This window comes from Taudactylus pleione, unplaced genomic scaffold (genome assembly GCF_031769625.1).
Source record: "Taudactylus pleione unplaced genomic scaffold, aTauple2 ptg000707l, whole genome shotgun sequence".
Taxonomy (NCBI): Eukaryota; Metazoa; Chordata; class Amphibia; order Anura; family Myobatrachidae; genus Taudactylus; species Taudactylus pleione.
The window spans coordinates 1,301,512-1,325,364 of record NW_028285109.1 but is presented as its reverse complement, the minus strand read 5'-3'; the positions used below and the strand labels follow the sequence as shown (position 1 = coordinate 1,325,364).

The 23,853-nt window shown below is 42.0% G+C and overlaps 1 protein-coding gene across 5 annotated transcripts in view; it reads right to left on the bottom strand.

Annotated features, from left to right (window-relative positions):
- Positions 1-23,853, bottom strand: part of AKAP6 (A-kinase anchoring protein 6) — a 479,843-nt gene that overhangs the window by 207,238 nt on the left and 248,752 nt on the right. For all 5 annotated transcript variants that reach the window (XM_088456596.1, XM_088456595.1, XM_088456597.1 and 2 more), the window contains 2 exons: positions 4,502-4,641; positions 4,275-4,395 (listed from right to left, as the gene is read on the bottom strand). In XM_088456596.1, coding sequence (XP_088312722.1) covers positions 4,275-4,395; positions 4,502-4,641 — 261 coding nt within the window. The remainder of the gene's footprint in view (positions 1-4,274; positions 4,396-4,501; positions 4,642-23,853) is intronic.

Genomic DNA, 23,853 nt, shown 5'->3' with positions numbered 1-23,853 from the left:
CCCCTCTCTTCATTACACTTACCTGCATGCTCCTGGCCTCCGGTGATCCTCTCCGGGCTTCCTGATCAGGTGATCTCCCATACTGCACTGGGACCCGATCACCTGATGACTGGGCCGCAGTGCTCTATGGGAGACCAGCTGACCGGAGAAGAGCCATCACCGGAGGCCCGATCACCGGTCCCTGGATTCAGGTAAGTAAAAAAAAAATGTTTCAATTTTTTTTTTTTTTTTTTTTTTACAGCAATCAGCTTGCGGTCTGTTTAGACCACATAGCTGATTACTGGTACCGGCTCCCGCCTCTGCTCTCCCTGTTAGAGCAGAGTGGGAGCCCGGTAACCGGGGGAGACCCTGGATGACGCCCCCTCCAGGTGGCGTTATTATCACAGGGCTTGCCCCCGGTATTTTATTACAATTTATTTTTAGTAACTCTGGTCGGATCACATTTCCCATTACAATTATGGGAAATGCGATCTGTTTTACTAAAAATAAGTGATACTAGGGGTTGGAGTAGAATTTTACTAATTCTACTCCAATTGCCCTGTAATAACTACAGGTGAAACTAAAATAATGTGAAAAGGGTGTGAAAACACCCTTTTTCACTTTATTTTAGTAAAAATAATGTTAATAAATAGAGCCCTTGTGAGATATCTATACTGAGATGTTACTGCCTGCGAGATGTCTATACTGGGATATTACTGCCTGTGAGATATCTATATTGGGATAACATTGCCTTGAGATATCTATACTGGGATATTACTGCTTGTGAGATATCTATACTGGAATGTTACTGCCTGTGAGATATCTGTAATTGGATATTACTTCCTGTGGGATATCTATTTGGGATATTACTGCCTGTGATATATCTATACTGGGATATTACTGCCTGTGAGATATCTATATTCGGATATCACTGCCTGTGAGATATTTATACTTGGATATTCCTGACTGTGAGATATATATATTGGGATATTACTGCTTGTTAAATATCTATACTGTGATATCACTGCCTGTGTTATGTATCTGTATTGGGATATTCCTGCCTGTGAGATATCTATTTTGGGATATTACTGCCTGTGAGATATCTATACTGGGATATTACTGCCTGTTAAATAGCTATACTCTGATATTACTGCCTGTGAGATATCTATATTGGGGTATTACTGCCTGTGTTATGTATCTATATTGGGATATTCCTGCCTGTGAGATATCTATTTTGGGATTATTACTGCCTGTGAGATATCTATACTGGGATATTACTGCCTGTTAAATAGCTATACTCTGATATTACTGCCTGTGAGATATCTATATTGGGGTATTACTGCCTGTGTTATGTATCTATATTGGGATATTCCTGCCTGTGAGATATCTATTTTGGGATATTACTGCCTGTGAGATATCTATACTGGGATATTACTGCCTGTGAGATATCTATACTGGGATATTTTACTGCCTGTTAAATAGCTATACTGTGATATTACTGCCTGTGAGATATTTATATTGGGGTATTACTGCCTGTGTTATGTATCTATATTGGGATATTCCTGCCTGTGAGATATCTATTTTGGGATATTACTGCCTGTGATATATCTATACTGGGATATTACTGCCTGTGAGATATCTATATAGGAATATTACTGGCTGTGATGTGTATCTATATTGGGATATTCCTGCCTGTGAGATATCTATTTTGGGATATTACTGCCTGTGAGATATCTATACTTGGATATTACTGCCTGTGAGATATCTATACTGGGATATTACTGCCTGTTCAGTGGCGTAAGTTCATCCCCGACGCCCGGAGGCAAGTCATAACTTGATGCCCACCCAGTCACAGCCGCTAACACTATAAAGTAGCAATTTGCATGCAGACAGGCTATAGATAGACGAAGGCAGCAGCTGATGGAGCTCTCCACTAGTGTATGGTGGCTTCTCAGGTGCCTGGAAGGGGTGCCATGTATTGGGCGGCCGTGACGGTACACTCCATGTACATAGTTACAGCTCTAAGTGGGGTGAATATGTTGTGGACAATGGAGGAGGTGACCCTTCAGAGCTGGAGCCCGGCGGCAGGCGCCTCCATTGTCTTCCACAGTTCTGCCCCTGTATATTGGGATATTACTGCATGTGAGATATCTATACTGGGATATTACTGCCTGTGAGATATCTATCCTGGGATATTACTACCTGTGAGATATCTATTTTGGGATATTACTGCTTGTGAGATATCCATATGGGAAAATTATTGATTATAATATATCTATATTGGGATATTACTGCCTGTGAGATATCTATACTGGGATATTACTGCCTGTGAGATATCTATCCTGGGATATTACTACCTGTGAGATATCTATTTTGGGATATTACTGCTTGTGAGATATCTATACTGGGATATTACTACCTGTGAGATATCTATACTGGGATATTACTACCTGTGAGATATCTATACTGGGATATTACTACCTGTGAGATAGCTATACTGGGATATTACTGCCTGTGAGATATCTATATGGGGAAATTATTGATTATGATGATATATCTATATTGGGATATAAGTGCTTGCAAAATGCATAGAGATATTACTTATTGATGTTAAGATATTAATCCCTGAGAGAGATCAATACTGTGGTAAATATTATTGTGAGCAAACCCTACAAAAAATCGCTGCTTATGAGCAATCCACGATGAAACGACTGCATGGGAAACCTTTCATAATACTATATTACTGCCAGTGAGATTATTATTGTCTTTTATTTATAAAGTGCCTATTTTATGATGTTATATATGTTGAGGGAATCATAACACAAATTATATATTTTAGATATCTATATTGGGATATTAATTCTTGGAAGCAGCCCATACTGTGAGATATCTGCACTCAGCTAGTCACAAACTGTATTATTCTGTTTCTCCCAATCTGTTCTTACATGATGACATCACACACCCATTGCACTGCTTGTCAGATAGCTAGCCTCAGATATAAGTGCTTGTTAGATATCCCTACTGAGAAATTACTGCTACGGAGAGACAACAGCCCAACTGAGCTATTACTGCTCCTGAGATTTCCCTACACAGCTGTTACTGTTTCTGATCTATAACAACTTCTAAAATATGCCTACTTTTCTGTGCCAGCAGTATGGCATAGCAGTAATGTTTGTTGTGTATTACAGTGAACTACTGGGGGGTTTAATGGATTCTGAAATATCCTTACAGAAATAAAACTGTTTGTGAGATATGGCTACTCTGAGATCCCAGTGGTGTAAACCTTGCGTATTAAAGATCTGGATTACAGTGAAGGCATGGGCTCCCGAATTTCCAGGTCAAACAATTACACAAGAATGGGGTCATTGTTTCACCTGGTATGCCACCATACTCAATTACATACTGTGTGTTCAAATTATACAGGTTTATATTAAGTTACAATGATGAATGTGGTCTGATTGGCTGAATTTACCAAACAAAATCTTACCATGTGAGCAATGTTAGTGTTATTTTGAATAGTGGAAGAGCAAGATAATAAATGGGGTTACATTGCAGGTCTGATTTGTACGGCTCATATCAGGGCTGGCTCCAGGGTTCTGAGCACCCTGTGACGGCTCTTGAGAGATTAATTACCATAGGCCACGCCCCCCTGTGTAACATCAGGCTGGGGGTAAAGCCCAGCACTCCGTCACTGTCTGGGCTTCCCCCAGCCCTCTCACATCAGTGAATGGCTGCCGCGCGCATGCGCACGGCATCCATTCACTCTCTAGGGGTCCGGCACCGCCGCACAGCTGCGGCGGTGGGGGTCCCTGGCCTCCTGATTTGACCACCCGCGGGCCACTTTGGCCCGCGGGTGGAACAGCGGGACAGTACTGTCCCGCTGAAATTGGGATACTGGGGAGGGGTGCTGTCCTCTACGGATGGCGCCCCTGTGCGACCGCACTGGTCAAACACCCCTAGAGCCGGCCCTGGCTCATATACTGTACTCTATCTTCTACAACAGTGCATCACAAACTTGGTCCTCAATGCACACTAACAGTCCAGGTTTTAAGGATATCCATGCTTTTGCACAGACGATTAATCAAAATGACCGAGATACTAATTGAGCCACCTGTACTAGAGCAGGGATACAATTATAACCTGGATGTTAGTGTGCCTTGAGGACTGAGTTTGAGAAGCTGTGTTGTAGTACATAATATACGGTGTGCTGTAATACTATGTTGCTTTCCCAGATGATAGACATGCATCCCCTCTCACACACTGCATAGCTGCCATTCTAGTTATTAGATGCCAACCTTGCACATCTGTAGATGTTGTTCTTCAGACACCAGCAACCCCAGACTGTTCTGCACAGTGGCCTCCATGTCAAGCAGCCATTCCCAGAACTCCTGGCACTCTGTCTCCACCTCTTGGACACTGCAGAAAGAAGAGATGTGTCACTCGTAGGCATTCATAGAGTAACCTGGTCCAGTCAGTAAATTGGGAAAGTTACTCCTACAAGCTGATGTTTATGGACTCTTACCTGTCATTTCTCATTCTACTTTTTAAAGGAGTTGGTGATGAGTGATGAGCTTTGTCAGAATACTCTGCACTGCTCAGCTGCAATGACATCTTGGTAACAGCATCTCTCTGGGCCTCTATAGACCTGAGGGACCCAGTCACCTGCAGAGGACAGAAGTGGCATAGATTAGAGAGAGCATGGGGGGACACCAGTCACAAGAGCTATCACAATGATTTACAGCACAGGTTCTTAAACTCGGTCCTCAGGACCCCAAACAGTGCATGTTTTCCAGGTCTCCTCACAGAGTCACAAATTAAATAATTAGCTCCATCTGCGGATCTTTTAAAATGTGTTAGTGAGTAATGAATACACCTGTGCACCTGCTGGGTGACCTGGAAAACGTGACCCGTGTGGGGCCCTGAGGACCGAGTTTGAGAACCATTGATTTACAGCAATCAAAACAGCAACAGTGTGAATATGCCATAGTAAATCCTATATGTACCTTTTGCCTTTAGATATACCACCACATTAATTCTAATTTTTATATTCGCATACAAATGATACACATGTAACCTGTATATAACAATCACAAACTACAAACATAATGGTGCGTACACACAGGACGATTAAAATACACGATATGAACAATATCGATCATATTGTTATCGTTCATATCGTGCATTTTTTGGTCCCTTCTTCTAACCCACCAACGACCAGCGATGTGTAGACAATAAAGATATCGTCCATCGCCTGTGCATGCAGGCCAACCTGGTCCGTATCGACCAGGTTACTATAGGGACCCGCGATCGTTGATCGTGAGTCGTTGGCCGTCGTTGGTGGGTTGGTGATGTGCTGGATGATCGATATTGATCATCCAGCACTCCGGGAAGGTGCATGACAATCAGTCAGCAATATCGTTATCGCTGACTGATCGTACTGTGGGCCTGATTCAGACCTGCACACGAGCACTATGCGCTCGCAAGCCGGTCGATGGTGGGGCACTGTGCACGTGCCGCGCATGTGCGCATTTCCCGTAACTAGTGAGAAATTCACTCGCTCCGGGGCTCGCTACAAACGGGACAGTTCGCCACGTTTTGTAGACGGGGAAGGGGGGTGGCTGGACAAACGGAGGCGTTCCTGAAGGAACGCCTGCCGTTTGTGGGCGGCCCGACTGACATCACTCGTGATGTCAGTAGTGAGCTTCCCCCTCTATTAGAGCAGGAAGATCACTGGAGCTTGCGGGAACGAGACCCTACCACAGGGGTCTCGTCGCAAGACCGATGGTCGCGACCATCACCTGGCCGCCTGCTAAAGCTGTGGGTGGTCACCCACAGCTTAGCGAGCGGCCAAGAGACCGGGTTTAACAAAAAAAAGCGGACGCCCTGATTCAGAGCGCCTCTGAATCAGGCTCTGTGTGTATGCACCATAAAATACAAAGCTGCTTTTGAAAAATAAACAAATCACACTGCTCTTCAAAAACCAATACATCGGCTGCCACAGTGCCACTTGCTGGCCAGAAGTTGTACTGCAGTGGCTTTCTTTATGCAGTATTTAAGGTCTAATACAGTGGTTCTCAAATTCGGTCCTCAGGACCCCACACAGGTCACGTTTTCCAGGTCACCCAGCAGGTGCACAGGTGTATTCAATACTCACTGACACATTTTAAAAGATCCACAGGTGGAGATAATTATGTCACTTGTGATTCTGTGAGACCTGGAAGACATGCACTGTTTGGGGTCCCGAGGACCGAGTTTGAGAACCTGTGATCTAGTAGGATTCAAGTAGAGAGGAGCATAATTTCTAAAATTGTTACGTGGAGTATTCAACTTATTATGCATTTAGCCATGGAATTTTGTTATACTTATCTGGCAGAATTAGTGTGCTGCATAGAATTCGCTGTTTATTATTGTTATGCCTTAACTTTCCATATGTCATGCCCCAACCACATATGACAGCAAACTGAACGCAAACAATCGTTACCCAGCAATATGTATAGACTGAAATTTTCATAAAATGTGGATTTTACAAATACAGGGCCTGATTCAGAGATGAACGCTGTTTCGCTGGTCACACAGATTTCCAATGTTTTCTAATCTGCACATGCGCAGGAGCCGCACTGCGCATGTGCACGTCTGCCCTGAAAGCTGCAGCATGATCGACATGCTGCTGGCGTTTGGGGAAGATGGGGGCGGTGACTGGGAGTGTTCCAGAAAAGGGGGCCAGTATGCCTAGTTTTCTGGGCATGCCAACGCCAGGGGCTGCATCCATGGTTTTGACAGACACCCCGAGTAACCTTAGGGTTACTGAGATACCCGATGGCCGCCCGATGTTCACACAGTGGACCGGATGCTACGTCTTTGGAAGCAGCCAGTGGACAGGGGAGTTGAGAGCCTAATCGCGTGACCTAATCGCGGTAGGTGTGTCCACGCCCCCTTAGGATTAAAAAAATTTAAAAAATAATCATTATTGTGGCATCACTCAGCGGCGCTGAGTGCTGGGGAGGGGGCCGCTGTGAGCCCCTTAGCCCAGCTTAAAGACAGAGGGGGCGCGATCAGTGTGATCACTTTCCCCCACAGGCCACTAGCTGTCTCCCACTGCAGCCCAGCAGACAGCAGCGTGTGCTGGGTTGCTGTGAGGTTAGAGGCAGGCAGGGGGGGGCGCTGGACCCGGACCCCTCCAGCATGCCCGGGCCCGAGTAGTAATTACCCGCCCCACCCCCCCTCATGGCGTCCCTGCCAGCAGATCACAGAAGCCAACAGTGGGCGACTTTTTACACAAGATGTCTCCTGCGTCTTTTGAATGTTTTAGCACAGCCGCGGCATGAGTCAGGCCCACTATGCAAAATGATGCAAGTAAGCGGAACCCATAGATTATATTGCCGTTACTTCACACATCTGTGATATCTAGTTCTACTAATTCTGCTGCGTCTTAGCTCATCCTTATACGCGAGACACCTGAATCACACACTCCCATATAGATGCAGTGCGTCTGATGGTATCATCAGTTATGAAATTAGCTTGGATCCAATCATTTGCAATGCACACATTCTCATATTGGTACCTGCATTTACCAAATGGCAAGCTCTAAAGGTGCATACACACGTAACGATTTTGTAACCAACGATTTTTGGTCAGATTTTCCCTTGAAAAAGTGAACGATTTTTTGAAGTGTAATGAACGATTTTTACGATGAACGAAAAATGTTCTTTCCCTTAAGGAAAATCGTTATGTTGGACAGTCTGAAATGGACGATGAACTACAGACTACAAACGGGAGCGTGCTTGAACAATTATAGTTCATCGTTATAACTCAGAAACTGAATCGTTCAAAAACACACCTAAAGAGATCATCACTATAAACCTAAATTATGAACAGCAAAAATAACGGTGCAGAAGAATAATGACATAACATTGGCCCTGAGTACCTGCAGCTTTATTACTACTCGCCATTTGGAATGTAACCTCTGTCTACAGTACCTTCAAATATGGGATGATGAAAACTTAACTTAGCTAATTTAAAGCACAAATTCTAAATGTCCTCCATTTCCTTTATGCTTTTACAGTCATGAAAACATGAGAAAAAGATATATACGATGCAATATATCTATATATCTATATATATATATATATATATACAGTCAGGTGCATAAATATTGGGACATTGACAGAATTTTAATATTTTGGCCTCTATTCACCTCCACAATGGTTTTGAAATGAAACAAACAAGATGTGCTTTAACTGCAAACTTTCAGATTTAATTTGAGGGTAATTACATCCAAATCAGGTGAACGGTGTAGGAATTACAACGGTTTCAATATGTGCCTCCCACTTTTTAAGGGGCCAAAATTAATGGGACTATCAACTCAAAAGCTATTTCATGGACAGGTGTGGGCTATTCCCTCATTATTTCATTATCAATTAAGCAGGTAAAAGGTCTGGAGTTGATTCTAGGTGTGACATTTGCATTTGGAATCAGTTGCTGTCGACTCTCAATATGAGATCCAAAGAACTGTCACTATCAGTGAAGCAAGCCATCATTAGGCTGAAAAATCAAAACAAACCCATCAGAGAGATAGCAAAAACATTAGTTGTGGCCAAATCAACTGTTTGGAACATTCTTAAAAAGAAAGAACGCACCGGAGAGCTCAGCAACACCAAAGACCCGGAAGACCACAGAAAACAACTGTGGTGGATGACAGAAGAATTATTTCCTGGTAAAGAAAAACCCCTTCACAACAGTTGGCCAAATCAAGAACACTCTCCAGGAGGTAGGTGTATATGTGTCAAAGTCAACAATCAAGAGAAGACTTCACAAGAGTTAATATAGAGGGTTCACCACAAGATGTAAACCATTGGTGAGCCACAAAAACAGGAAGACCAGATTAGAGTTTGCCAAACAACATCTAAAAAAGCCATTACAGTTCTGGAACAACATCCTATGGACAGATGAGACAAAGATCAACTTGTACCAGAGTGATGGGAAGAGAAGAGTATGGAGAAGGAAAGGAACTGCTCATGATCCAAAACATACCACTTCATCAGTGAAGCATGGTTGTGGTAGTGTCATGGCGTGGGCATGTATGGCTGCCAATGCAACTGGTTCCATTGTATTTATTGATGATGTGACTGCTGACAAAAGCAGCAGAATGAATTCTGAAGTGTTTCGGGCAATATTATATGCTCATATTCAGTCAAATGCTTCAGAACGCATTGGACGGCGTTTCACAGTGCAGATGGACAATGACCCAAAGCATACTGCAAAAGCAACCAAAGAGTTTTTTAAGGCTAAAAAGTGGAATGTTATGCAATGGCCAAGTCAATCCCCTGACCTGAATCCGATTGAGGTCAGGGGATTTCACTTGATGAAGACAAAACTTGATGAAGACAAAACTAAAGGGAAAATGCCCCAAGAACAAGCAGGAACGGAAGACATTTGCAGTAGAGGCCTAGCAGAGCATCGCCAGGGATGAAACCCAGCGTCTGGTGATGTCTATGCATTCCAGACTTCACGCTCTAATTGCCTGCAAAGGATGTGCAACAAAGTATTAAAAAGTGAAAGTTAGATTTAGGATTGTTTAGTTTGTCCCATTACTTTTGGCCCCTTAAAAAGTGGGAGGCACATATAGAAACCGTTGTAATTCCTACACCGTTCACCTGATTTGGATGTAATTACCCTCAAATTAAATCTAAAAGTCTGCAGTTAAAGCACATCTTGTTTGTTTCATTTCAAAGCCATTGTGGTGGTGAATAGAGGCCAAAATATGAAAATCTGTCAATGTCCCAATATTTATGCACCTGACTGATATATATATATATATATATATATATATATATATATCTAGCAGCAATTTATTTCTATAATGCCAATAATATTGTATTCAAAATCAACTCCTGTAGTTTGAAGCCTGACACATACATGTCTATCTGCCTCATCTGAACTTGTACAAAAATGAATGGTGCTTCTGAATGACAAATAGATGGGTCGCGGCGTTGGGATAGATAAAATCCAAGAGCGCTTTGTTTTCCGCACCCGCTGGTTGGATCCTGAATGCTACATTCCTGTCCTGGGGATTTGAGGATTTCTGTGGGGTTTATATTTTATTATTATTCGAAGCATTAAAAGTCAACAGCTGGACAGCAGACACGCGCATTCATCTATCCCACTGCGGACAGATGTTTTAAATAAAACACTATTTACATTTGCTCCGATACTGAGGCCCAATGTATAATGCGGCCAATTCGGAACATGCCTTTTGTTATACTAAATTTCTCATCCTCCTGGAGAAGGGAAGTATAAGATTTGTGGTAGATGCAGAGAGGAAATATTTCTTATTTGTGCACATTGAACAGCTGGGGGCGAAGCAGAGGAGATTCAATTATGGGGGGTAAAGACAAGCACAGCGGTTCTGTTTGTCTGTGAATTCATACATGGATATGTAGGTTTGCGGAGGAATGTCTGCATGCATATACCACCATGGCATACACCCAGGCATAATCTGAGCATTTATGTTAATAAAGAGGTAAAGATTGAAATGTTATTTTACATGAAGGTATAGACTGCATGTACTGGGTTTGGGGCACAGGATAGTTCCAGTGTGGGAATATAGTGATTACCCTCTATTGTTACATAGTAATAATAGCCCAAAGATAATCCTAACAGATGTTAGGAAGGAGGCATAAATACATAGAAGCCTTATTAATTAATGGGGTGTAACATTTCAACAAAAAAATAACTAACTCACAAAAATATAATTTAAAAAAAAAAATAACTCAGATAAATATAATAGTAAAAAATTTTTTTTTTTTTTAATGACTATTTTTCGTAGGTGTATTTCCTAGATTTTGAAGTATGTGAGGTTGTCATTTTAAAATAAATGCTACTTTACCACCCATTAATGGCATTTTCCTGGCACCAAAACCCCCAGCACTCATTCATTGATTGTTGCTGCAAGAATAAAAGTGGTACAAAACTTTAACAAGCGAAGTGGAAAATGCTGCAGCACAAGACTCCAAAGATTAACAAGAACAGACAGAACTGAATGCCCGTGCCGCAGAGGTTAATATAATAATTTAAACAATCCTCCCTAGTCTTGAGACGTGATCCATTTACTACCTCTCGTATCCCTCTGTACCTCTTACAAATGTCATTCTAGTTGGTCTAGTGTATGTGTGGTGGGTCTATTGCATGTGTGTCTATACTGTAAATATAGCACCTATTCTTTATGAATCCAGCCCTCCTTAGCTGAGAGTCAAACCACAATTCACCTGTTTATGTATCTTGCTTTAGCCATATATACTAGGAGGTATCAAGATAATGACACACAGCTACTACGATATACCTCACATCCAAGTGCTTATATGGATTTAATTCTGCTCAGTGTAATACAAAAGATAATTTCATACAATACTAAAAAAAGATTTGCATTGAAAAAAAATTACAGACTAAGGGGAGAAATCAATTAGCTGCGATAAGCTGCTTTTTCACAAAAAATGGCTTATCGTGCAAATTTATACTTATTGCGCAATACTATTAGCCGCAGTTTTCGCGGGTAGGAATTTTGATATGCAGTTTTAGTTTTCACCACCTCCTGTGCACTTGACAAGTTGGAAAAAAATAAAACTATTTCAAGGTAAGATGTGGGGACTTGGTTCATAAACTCTAATGCAGTGATTTTCAACCTTTTCAACTTGAGGCACACTAAACAAGATTTTAAAACTGCCATGGCACATCATCCGGCGATGCGGTGTGCATGACCAATGAAAAAACATACATATTGGCTCCCACATAAAAAATTACACACATTGGCCTCCACAGGAATAAAACACCCTTCATTGGCCTCCACACGGATAAAACACGCAACATTGGCCTTCTCAGTAACAAAACACACTACAGTACAAGTGCACTGAGCTGACTGCCGCGGCACAATTGACAACCGCTCGCGGCACACTAGTGTGCCACGGCACAGTGGTTGAAAAACGCTGCTCTAATGACTAATTAGGCAAAAAAATAAATAAATTAGCTTCATTTGGCCAATAATGATCATATTTGGGGTGATACAGTGCAGGAAAATAGGTTAATTGACATAGCACAGGTATATGGTGGTGCTATATGAGTGGGACAAGTTTTTTAAGACTGCAGGTGGGTGATAGAGGCATATTTTGAAGGTTTATTGAAAGTGTCTTAGAATTACACAAATATATATATTTATAGTCATTTTTTTATGAACCCCTAATTTAAGTAGGATTTATTTTGCAGAAAATTACTTGCTTTCTATCACTGACTGCTTTAGAAATAGGCATAAAACAGCCATTTTACACAATTTAAGAACCCCAATTATTACGGCCACTAATAGTAATACACTTCTATATTGTTATCCTATATCGTTTTGCCTTTTTTGGGGGTACAGGCAGGTTTCCACATATTCACCTATACTTATCGCGGGTAAAACCAGGACGAATTATCGTGCGAATGCTGCATCATAACTTTTGGAACTTGATTTTGCAAAAAAGGGAGCGCGCATAGGCACAAATAGGCGTAAATTTGCACGTGAACGGTGCGAAAACTGGCCACGTGAAAAGTTATTGCATTATTGTGGCTAATTGAATTCCCCCCTAATCTGGAATTACACCATAGAGTAAAACGGCCTGTTTCTTCCCTCACAATTTTTTTAAATGTGGAACTTTCAATATATTTTCCACATTCATGTCTAAAGCTGGGTTCACACTATACAATATATCTTACGATATATCGTTGCTACGAGGATCGGAATGATATATCATAAGAAATCGTATAGTGTGTACGCTGTATTGCACGTGCACGACGTTTGTTCAGTGTATTGTCCCGTCTGCTGTGCTGTGCAGCAGATGGGACTATGTGGTGAATAACGCCATATTGCTAAATGCGGCATGCAACGCTATATCGCGTGGTCGTGCACCGGTTCATGAAGTGTGTACGACCAGCGCGTAATATCTTTCCATTGCATCATGCAGTGGGTGAGTACACACATTGTATAGTGTGTACTCAGGTTAACAGTTCCCTTGTGTGGTTGTGTAAGTGCTGATCCGGTTGGAATTTTTGTACTCACACTGTTGTGAAGGTTAGTAAAAATAAACCACATCATCTACATTATCATCAGAATCCCAAAAGCTTGGAAGATGTTACTAAATCATTTTCACACGCTTACACACAATTTGCAATGGAGATTCAAATAATTGTCAATCTTGGGTAAGTCATTTCTAAATGAGCACTTGCTGGTTTTACATGGATGCACTTATACAGTAGTTGCAGGTTGCAATGTGTATGGTGAAAACAGTAAGGTCACTACAAAGTGCAACTGACTTCCACATTACGACTACCCCCTTCAATACGCTAAACTTCCATATTTTTCTACTGCTTTATTTCCCTTCACTGATGTCTTAAAAGAATGAGTGAGGAACAATCTGGACTCTATTATAAATTGGAGTAGGTCTAGAAATCTACTTTTGCTAAACTTCACTTCGCAACGGAGACTCCTGCCACTGGATGGTGCAAACTTTTGCAGCACGGCACGCTATCTTGTCCATGCACTAACCAGTAAATATAGATTAATTTGTGCTAAAGTAGACACTTGGGCCTGATTCTGAGTCGAACATGAGTGGAAATGCATCTGGATCTCGCAGATTTCAACATATGGCATGTGCGCCAAAGAAATAAATCGGCGACTGTGCATGTGCCGTATCAGGTATACGCAAGTTTGCATAAGGATTGATCCATCGATAGAGCACTCCTCTAGTAGAAGGGGCGTTTCTGGGCAGTGACCATGCAAATGCATCGAACTGTTCCATCTTGTGGGAGTGTTGTGGGAGTGTAGGCTGACTCTCATGGTAGTTTGCAGCATGCGAATAGAGATAGGAAGCCTGTTTCTGACAGACCTTTTGCTCCCGACAAGGGATTGCCATGTTACCCAGATACGAATGATGCAGCTATCGACGGATGACAGAAGACAGGATAGGCTTCCACATACAGACATAGATTTTTGGCATAAATGAGCAGCTTCTCACATTAGCATAAGGAAATAAGTAGGATGCAGGGGAAGCAGTCGGGAAGCCGATGGACGGAATCCCGACCGTCGGCTTCCCGACTGTCTAATCCTGGCAAGGGTTAAATGACAGGCGTAGGAATCCCGACGCCTATGCCGGGAGCCCGACACCTGGCTTACCGATCGAAGGTAAGCCGGGTGCGGACAGCCGCGCGGGGGGGGGGGTTAGGTTTAGGCACTTAGAGGGGGGATTAGGGTTAGGCACTTGGGGGCGAAGGTTAGGGTTAGGCACCCCTAAGGGAGCGTTAGGGGTAAAATTAGGTTAGCAAATACATACCTAGGATGATCTGGTTTTTCACCCCTGCCGGGCTCACGCTATCGGGATTTGCCGCCGCCGGTAAATCATACTGAATCCGGATGCAGAGGCCACATGGAACAGCCTCCACATATGCTTCCATTTCGGAATCAGCTCCTTGATATCACAGAAGGCCCCTGTACTGCACTTTTAAACTTTCAGAAATGACTCTTAGGGTAGATTCACTAAATGTCGGACTTTCAAAGCCACCGATGATCAGCGGCTTTGACCGATGGGTTTCAAAGGGCAATATTGATTAATGCTAAATCAGGCTTGTTTAGCATTAATTACTATTGCACTTTGCAATCCATCTGTCAAAGCTGCTGGAAATCCGACGTTTAGTAAATCTACCACCTAAGAGTCATTTCTGAAAGTTTAAAAGTGTTATAGTAGGACCAGGAGACAAGTGAATATTACAAAATTAAAAAAAGAAAAAGAAAAAAACAAACTTAAAAAGACCAAAAACTCATTACCACCTTTTTTGTGGTATATTTCTCTTCTCAAATTCTTTTTTTGCTTCTAATGACCATTTCCTTGTTTGTTTGTTTTTTCACTCATTGGATATTGCATTAAGGATAGGATAATGTATGATGGTCAAGGGCCACCAAAACAAATAACCAGCACACAGTGGGCCTGATTCAGAGCCGGACGCTCTTTCAGAGTGCTCGCTCTGAATCAGTGCCCGCCTATTGTATTTTTAGAGCGGCCTCCGGGCCGCTCGCATAGCTGTTGGTGACGGGTCTCGCGCATGCGCACTGGGCCAACTATCCGGGTCTCACGCATGCGTACTGGGCCAACATCGACCCGCTTGCGAACGCTCAGCGCTCGCGAGCGGGTCTCTGAATCAGGCCCAGTGTTCCTGAGCAGAACTCATATACCTGTATATGCTATGGTAATGCGATGATGGCAACACATGCAGTAGATTAACACATTCCCAAATAATAGCACAACGTGTGATAAAAGTATATATTTTCCATAAATGTATTGTACCTTCTGGATCTGGATAACATTCATAGGATGGAACCTGTCTGGTGTAAAAATGCTGCCATGATTCTTGGTATTTAGAAGGATATCATGATCAAATTCAAGAAAAAAGTGGGAGATATTTTTCATTTTTTTATGTTTTAATTGAGATATTTTGAAAAATGAAGGCAGCGTTTTAGGCAGGTGCAATGCAGGATCCCATTAATATAGGTAATTAACATTAGCCTCTGCTTTAATTAACATGCACACTTTAATTAGCAAGGCATTAGACAAAATTAGAAAAAATGGATTTTCACACTGCCAAAGATCATTGGGAAAAATCAGAACATTGTCTATTTTGGCTATATAATTTACACCCACAAATACATTATAATTATATAGAAGTATGCCATAACATACAGTATTCTCCATTATTTCTTCAATTGGCAATGCAAAAGGACATGATGCATTTTGTAACCTGTGTGACAATTCAGCACTGATTTCGACAAGGTCCAACATTGTGATGGAAACATTGATATGATCTATTAACTATTATCAATTATGTTGATCACCATGTGATCAGATGCTAAAAAGACAGAGAAATGAACGCTATATTGTCTGTACAGTATGCAAACAAAACCCATTCCCATATTAAGTCTCTCTTCTTATTGTTTTGCCTTTGCAAGTTACAAAATTCGGAATTTATCGCCACAGCTAAGATCTGCAAACTAAGTGCAACCTGTCATGTGTAATAATTTAATATATGAGATTACAAATTAGGTTTCCCTCATTTAGCAGGAGTGCATAGCTGCCAAGTGTTCCTAATTTCCAGGGACAGTTCCAGGACCTCAAGGTACTGTAGTTCCCTGGAAATGTTGGCTCACAGGAATGTCTGTATTTCTCTATACTGACAATATGCACAGTATGATCTCTCTTATTTCATATACTGATCTGTTGTTATTCTTAGCGCTATATATATCGCTATTTAATGAAAAAGAGCAAATAAAGATAAAGCGATAATGGAGTTCAGTAAACATACCATAATAGGGCTAGGCCCTAGGCCTGCTATGTGTGACGCGATTATAGGACACATCTCAGCGGTGTCCCTGGAAATAATGATGAAATACTGGCAAAAATGAGAGAGTTAAGTTGGGTACACAATATACGATGTGTGTACCCAGCGATGGTGTGATGCGATGTAAGGATACATTGCGTGCGCCGTGCGCACTGCACGATCTGGTGCATGACGGCACAATGTATTGTTACATGCTGCATCTAACAGCACTGCGTCATTCCCTGCGTCGTCCCATTTGCTGTGCAGGACAGTAGATGGGACGTAGCTATGAACGATTGTCGTTAACGACAGATCGGGCATACACATTATACCATGTGTTCGATACATCGCTCCGAATCGTGTCGAAATGATATATCGTACAATACATCGTATAGTGTGTACCCAGCTTTAGGGATCTCTTGAACACCTCAGCTGAGAAGAGTTGTGCTCCTATTCCCCCGGCAGGGAAAGGGTGGTTTCCCCCTACCACCCTCGCCAGTCATCACACGTGGTAAAATGACCTTGTATTTCATTAACTGATAATGAAATGGATTTATTCCACTAACGGTTTTAATTAAAATGCTGGAAGTATTGACTCTGTCTTCTCATCCTGATTCCCCAAGATGAATAATAAAAAAAAAAGGGAAAAAGGAAACTGAATGCGGGAGACTCTCAGACAAGAGGGGGGTAGGAGGTGTGCTAAGAACATGATACCATCTTACCATTTATGTACCATTCAGCCACTCTCATCATTCCTCATTGCAAATTGGTGTGCTAAGGTTTTTCATGTCTGATTGTTTTATTTCATTTTTTTTTAATTCAAAATCAATTTCTGCTTACCTGAGTGTTTAATTAAAAAAATTTATTTTTAAGTGTAATTAAACTGACTATTTCTGGAAGAGAAATTTACAGCTAGCGGTAGGAAAATAAGACAATATTTTAGTTGGTTTGCATCACAGCTGGTGATTCTCGTTGAATTTCAAAGACGTGCGGGCAATATTCTAGTCTGCTATTCGGAGAAGAAAGGGAAGAAGCTATGGAAATGATTCTCAGTGGAGGTAATGGTACCTTTTTAGTGCTGCAAATGTTATAACACCCAAAGTAGTACTCTGTAAGATTTCTGATGTTTGATGTAGTTGTGTCTGCATTAACGGTGTTTATTTTGTTTACAGAGATTGGTCAGGAGAACTTTAAAAACAGGGGAGCACTGAGTTATGTGAGAAATATGGGATGCCGGCCAAATACCAATTTGAATATTTGCATTTTTCTAGCTTCATACAGTCTCTAAGTAAATCACACAAACTTAGAAAACCCAATCAGTATAAACGCCTTTATATCTATGACCCTGGATGCAGCGGAGCCATCGCAATCCTCTGTTGAATTTAAGGAGCCATTCAGACAGGCCTGGGAAAAGGATTTAGGAATAAGCCTAGAGAAGGAAGATTGGGCAGATATCTGAACACTGGGTGGCTAAAACCTCCATTAACACCAATATTAAGGAAAATTCTCATAAAATCTACACACGTATGGTCCCCGAAAAATTCCATTATATATTTCCGATGTCCTTGGACCTATGTTGGTGACAGTGTGGGAACAGAGGCATTTATTTGCACACGTGGTGGAAATGCCCTTTGATTTCCACAGTGCAACCCTGCGCATGCTCAGATCACCGATAATTGCTCAACTGCGTAAACATAGCCACTGCGTCCATCTCTAAAGCAGGCCCTGAGTGCAGAAGAGGTTGGCATAAGACTACCTGAGACGACAGGGCACAATTGCGCCCTGAGCTAGCCCCAGCCCCATGCGCGCAGCATCAGGATCTCGCATGCATGAAGTCCTTACGTCGCGCAGAGTGGGCGTCACCGGCAGCTCTGGGAAGTGCAGCGCTGCCCAGGAGTCCTCAGGATACCTAATCATCTGCATATACTGTGCAGGGTGTCTGCCTGGAGCGTACACAGCAGCAATCCTAGCTGCAGGGTGCTGTTCCACGCACCCTGCTAGCCAGGAGCAAGGGGCGTGTAGTGTCAATGGTGCTACCCGCAGCACCTCTGCGCTATTTGCAGCAACACTGGAGAACTAATAAAGCGACCACTCTTGCACTCAATATAAAAGTCTGGATTTACAGTTCCATCCCCATAGGACAATTGCATGTATTGCTCCATACTCTCTGTCCCCACCAAAATTATCACCTTAATTCTTCTTGAGTTTCCAGAGAGTTTGCTGACGGAACAATGTGATGTACAGTTGGTTATGAATTCATACTAGCTAGCATTCCAGCATATTTGATGGAAATTATTTAAAGGGAAAGAAAATGTGTAGGGACCCCACTAAGCACAGCCAGCACTAGTGCTTCGGCCTAGGCCTACCCTCCAACATGACCCCTTCCACCCGGTACAAATAGCTCTGCTCCTGGACTACCCACCTAATTAATTATTGCAGACAACGGTGTTGAATTAGTTAATAGATGAGAATGGTGTTTCAGCACAGGTGGCTGCAATCATAAATTAAGAAGGAAGTCCAGGAACAGAGCATTTTGTACTGGATGGAAAGGGTCATGTTGGAGGGTCTGCCTAGGATGATATTGGAGAAAAATCAGAGGGGGCAAAGAGAGTGGGGTCATCCCAATTTTTACTTAACAGCACTAGGCTTGACCAGCAAGGGCTAGTGGAATCAACTGGAGAGACCTGCACTGTGGGGGTCCCCCACACCATGATTCCACCAGCCCTAGGCCAGTTGGCACCAGGGGAGTGGGGCCCACTAAAAAATGTGTAGGCCTCCCCTCCTGTGTATAACCAGTTATAGTGCCGATAGCACTCGAGTGCTTCTCCGTACCTCGGGACTTTTGATACGGATGGAATAACTGTTTATAGTATTAATAATATGGTCCTTTACATGTGCACTAAAATCCCAGCAAGCCCTGTCATGCCCAATTGTAAGGGCTGCCTGGATACACTGGCACTTGGAGAACCAAAAGTGTCAGCATGCCCTGGCACACAGGGTCTGGTGACACTTGTAGTACACCTGTAAAAGAAATGAGAAAATACTCACAGGACTCAGACACTGAATTAAAAAAAAAACTTAAAATAAAGCTCTACGTGACCCCTCTTTTACCTATTTATTACTTACAAAATCCTCGGGGAAAGGTCCTCTTCGATCTATGTAGGATTCGATCCATGTACTTGGCAAAATAAAATAAAACACATTGTATAACTTCTGATAGGAACCAGACGAGATTGATTGAGCCGCAATTCCATCAGGTTGAGGTGTAGTCTATTACATATGATGACTTGAAAGTCACCAGAAATACGCTGGAATTGCACTACTCGCTCCATATTATATTTGTCCCATAGTATTTAGAGGAGCCTTAAAATATATTAGCACTTGTGTATTATAAGTTTAATAATCCCTGGATCCATTGGGAGGAGGGCAGTTTACATTACAGATGTGTCCTCCTCATATAAGCAAGGCGCAACTGAGACGCTCAGAAAGAGGAGTAGTGTACCATATAGTTCTTTTAATAATTTTGCATCTTTTACACATCGCATAATCAGTGAAAGCTGCACACAGTGTACCTGAGGTGCTGGGCTGGGACGTTAGCTGCACAGGAATTGATATTACACACGTATAAAGCCACAGAGTAAGCATAAGGGACCTTGGGGTGAGGATAGCTGCACACAGTGGGCCTGATTCAGACCCGGACGCAAGTGGCCGTTCGCTCGTCCGTCGTACGAGCGGAAAAAAATTTAAATTCAAGCGCTTGCTCGCATGTTCGCTCGTAGCTAACCTTCCGCCCCATATTCTCCCAACCCCTCCTCTAGCGAACGTTCAAAATAGTGAGCATCCGTCTCCTCTTTGGTTGCATTGAGCGATCGCACAAGTCAATTCCGGAAGTGTCCCTGTCATTTTTCGATTGCCTGCTATTTCATTCTGCCCACATACTTTAATCGATTACTGGCAATCACTATATTAATTACCTTAATAGTTATTCACATGTTTGCAATCCTGGGTTTTTTTTTCAATGTCAATAAACTTTATTCTTGTTAGTGTCTGTCATTTGTTCCGCAGAATACGTACGGTTTGACCAAGGGGATGGTTTTTCTAAATTAAAAGTTGGTTTGAATGCTACTTTGTTTTTTTTTTTTTTTTTCTAGGCAGATTTTAATACTTAAATTTTTATATTTAAATTACCTTACGCATGTCACTGCATCAAGCCTATCATAACTCACATTATATTTGTGAGGGTGTAGGTCACATGACTCATACAATAACCAATAGAATTGTTCCTGTTAATTTACAAAGTACATTAGCCAATCAAATTTTTTCTAGGACCTTTATTAAAACTGTTTTGTGTAAAAAAAATCATTGCCATCATGAGAGCCGCCGCTTTTTGTAGGCGTGAGCTATTGGTCCTCACTGAGGTGATGGACCAGAGAATAACGGACCATCCGCCCCCCATCACCAACCTCATGAAGCGTAGGGCCTACGCGGAGGTGCACCGCCGACTGCGTTCCCTCGGCTATCGCCAAAATATAGGCCAATTGGAACGCAGGTGGTCGGATCTGCAGCGCAGATCACCACGCCTGCTGGCCCTTTTGCGTCTCCGGATTGCCCAAAATAAGTCTTTCTGTGTATGTTTCTAATTTTCTTTTTTTTTTTTGGCTCATACCTGCGTGTGCATGTTTACAGTATATCTCTGTTGGTTTATTTTGGACCTACCTGCATGTGCATGTTTACAGTATAGCCCTGTTGGTTTATTTTGGCTCATACCTGCGTGTGCATGTTTACAGTATAGCCCTGTTGGTTTATTTTGGACATACCTGCGTGTGCATGTTTACAGTATAACCCTGTTGGTTTATTTTGGCTCATACCTGCGTGTGCATGTTTACAGTATAGCCCTGTTGGTTTATTTTGGACATACCTGCGTGTGCATGTTTACAGTATAACCCTGTTGGTTTATTTTGGCTCATACCTGCGTGTGCATGTTTACAGTATAGCCCTGTTGGTTTGTTTTGGACATAGCTGTGTGTGCATGTTTACAGTATAGCCCTGTTGGTTTATTTTGGCTCATACCTGCGTGTGCATGTTTACAGTATAGCCCTGTTGGTTTATTTTGGACATACCTGCGTGTGCATGTTTACAGTATAGCCCTGTTTTGTTTTGTTTTTAATTTTGGATAAAAAAAAAAAAGGTCATTGGTAATTAAAAATGAATTTCACCATCATTTAGGGGCAGAGCGAAGACTCCGACGTCGCAGACGTGCAGCTCGTCCCCTATCCCCCACTCCCACCCAAACATCCTCTGCCCACTCTTCCCCAAATTCCCCCTCCACCCCAGACCTTGCCAACCGTCAATCCACTCCCTCTCCTCACATTACCATCCCTCCAACTTCCCCCTCCCCTCAAACCCCCCCTCTCTTTTCCTCACCCTCCACTTCATCCCACATGACCCCTCCTCCTTCCATGATCCACTGGCCCACGTCCGATGAGGAGGAATTTGCCCAGTCAGCAGTGTGCCCGGTATGTTTACATTTTAAACTATGTTTCTTTTTCATATTTTTATATTTTGGTTGATGTTGACCTTTTGCCTGTGCAGTTCCAAATAGAAAAGTAGTTCAAATGTTTTTTATATATATCTTTGGGAAACAATGTCAAGGATGTTTTCCCCTTACACATATGACACATGCCCAAACACTCACACTTGTGTCTTTCTTGTTTACGGTACCAACAAATGTCATAGTTTTGCTTCGTTTTTTTTTTTTTTTATCGTTTTTATTTCTTCATTTTGGGCCCTTATTTGTTTTAAATCTTTTCGTTTTTCATTCCTTTTGTTTTGGACATGTTTTGCTAACTGATGTTTTTTTTGGGGATAGTCTGAATTTTTTGTTGGTTTTTAAAATCTAAATGAAGGTGTCATTTTAGTAATCCACAAATTTTTTTCACCCACAGAGGACCAGAGGCGTAACGAGGCAATTGCTGGCGTATTGCTGGATCTCAGGGGACATGTTATTGCCATGCTGGTGGCATTGGACCACCTTTTGGCGCTCCTGCGCCACTAAGTTTTTTTCTCGGCAAAAAAAAAAAACAAACCAAAAATAAAGTTTCTGTAGATTTATTTAAGTCTCATTCCTTGTCTGTAAATCTTAGATTGTTGAACCTTACATAAGTCTACTATTTGTCCCTGAGTTTTTAAGTAATGTAAATTTGTTTGTAGAAAGCTCAAGTAGGTATGTAAGCTTGCACATTAAACACATAACAATACCAATAGGTTTGTAGAATTAACCTCAAATTTTTTATTTTTTTGGGGGGGTAATGTAAGAATTAAAGCTACCTGCTTAGGCCTAGAATTGAAAACATACTGATTCACCATAATACCTTTGTTGTTTGGTTTTAGCAACAAAGCAGGGTACAAAAGTTTACAAATTTAGAAATTACAGTATTAGGCATTAAGCAAGTTTTAATTTTTTGGAACAGGTTACACTTGGTTGTAATTTACGAAGTAAATGGTTGGGTTACGTAAAAAATAAATTTAATGCACACAAATAATAAACGCCAAGTGAATTGACACAATAAATTCACACATTGAAAACACACAGAAAATTCAAAACAACACCAAAATCCACCCAAAATAAAAAAAAATCAGGAACTGTTTGAAGAAGTAGCCTGGCAACATGAATCCACAAATGAGGAGAAGAAATCATTGTTCCTGAAGTTATATCCAATGTGTCCACATAAAGTCATTTGTGTTGATCAGGTAGTATGCATGGATTTTTATGGTCATTTGAGGGAATAAAACAAAAACACAAAAAAAAAGTTAAAAGTGTACATTAAAATATTACATGTCTACATTGTGTCAATTAAATTAATTTGTGGAAATAATTACCTAAAAAATCTTGCAACAACTTCATCGCGTATGGTGGCCCCCCCATATACTGACCTCCGACCAACCTCGGAGGGGCCGTCCTCAGGCAAGGCATCCTCTGGCTGCACTGGGACACCACTCCTTATGGCGATGTTGTGAAATATCCCACACAGGACCACAATTTTCGAAAACATAGCCGGCAAATACATGAGGTCGCCACCAGAGCAGTGGAGGCATCTGAATCGGCCTTTTAAAAGGCCGATACAGCGCTCCACCACCTGCCTGGTGGCTGTAAGTGCGGAATTATACTGACTTTGTGGCCCTGGTATGGGAACCAAATAAGGGGTGAGCAGCCAGGGTGTGCAAGGGTAGCCACTGTCTCCTGTGAAAATATAAAAAACAACATCAGGACCATTGTGTACCAAGCTTTGCATTGGTTTCAACAGAAGGTGTCAACTTACCCAGAAGCCACGCATCACCAGCTTGTAGGTTGTTTAATTTTTGCCAAATCCCTGATTGCCGGATGACGAAGGAATCATGTGCACTGCCTGGGAATTTGGCATTCAGGGACAGGATCTGGAGGGAGGCATTACATTCATCGAATGAAAGTGCTTGCGGTTCCTAAAT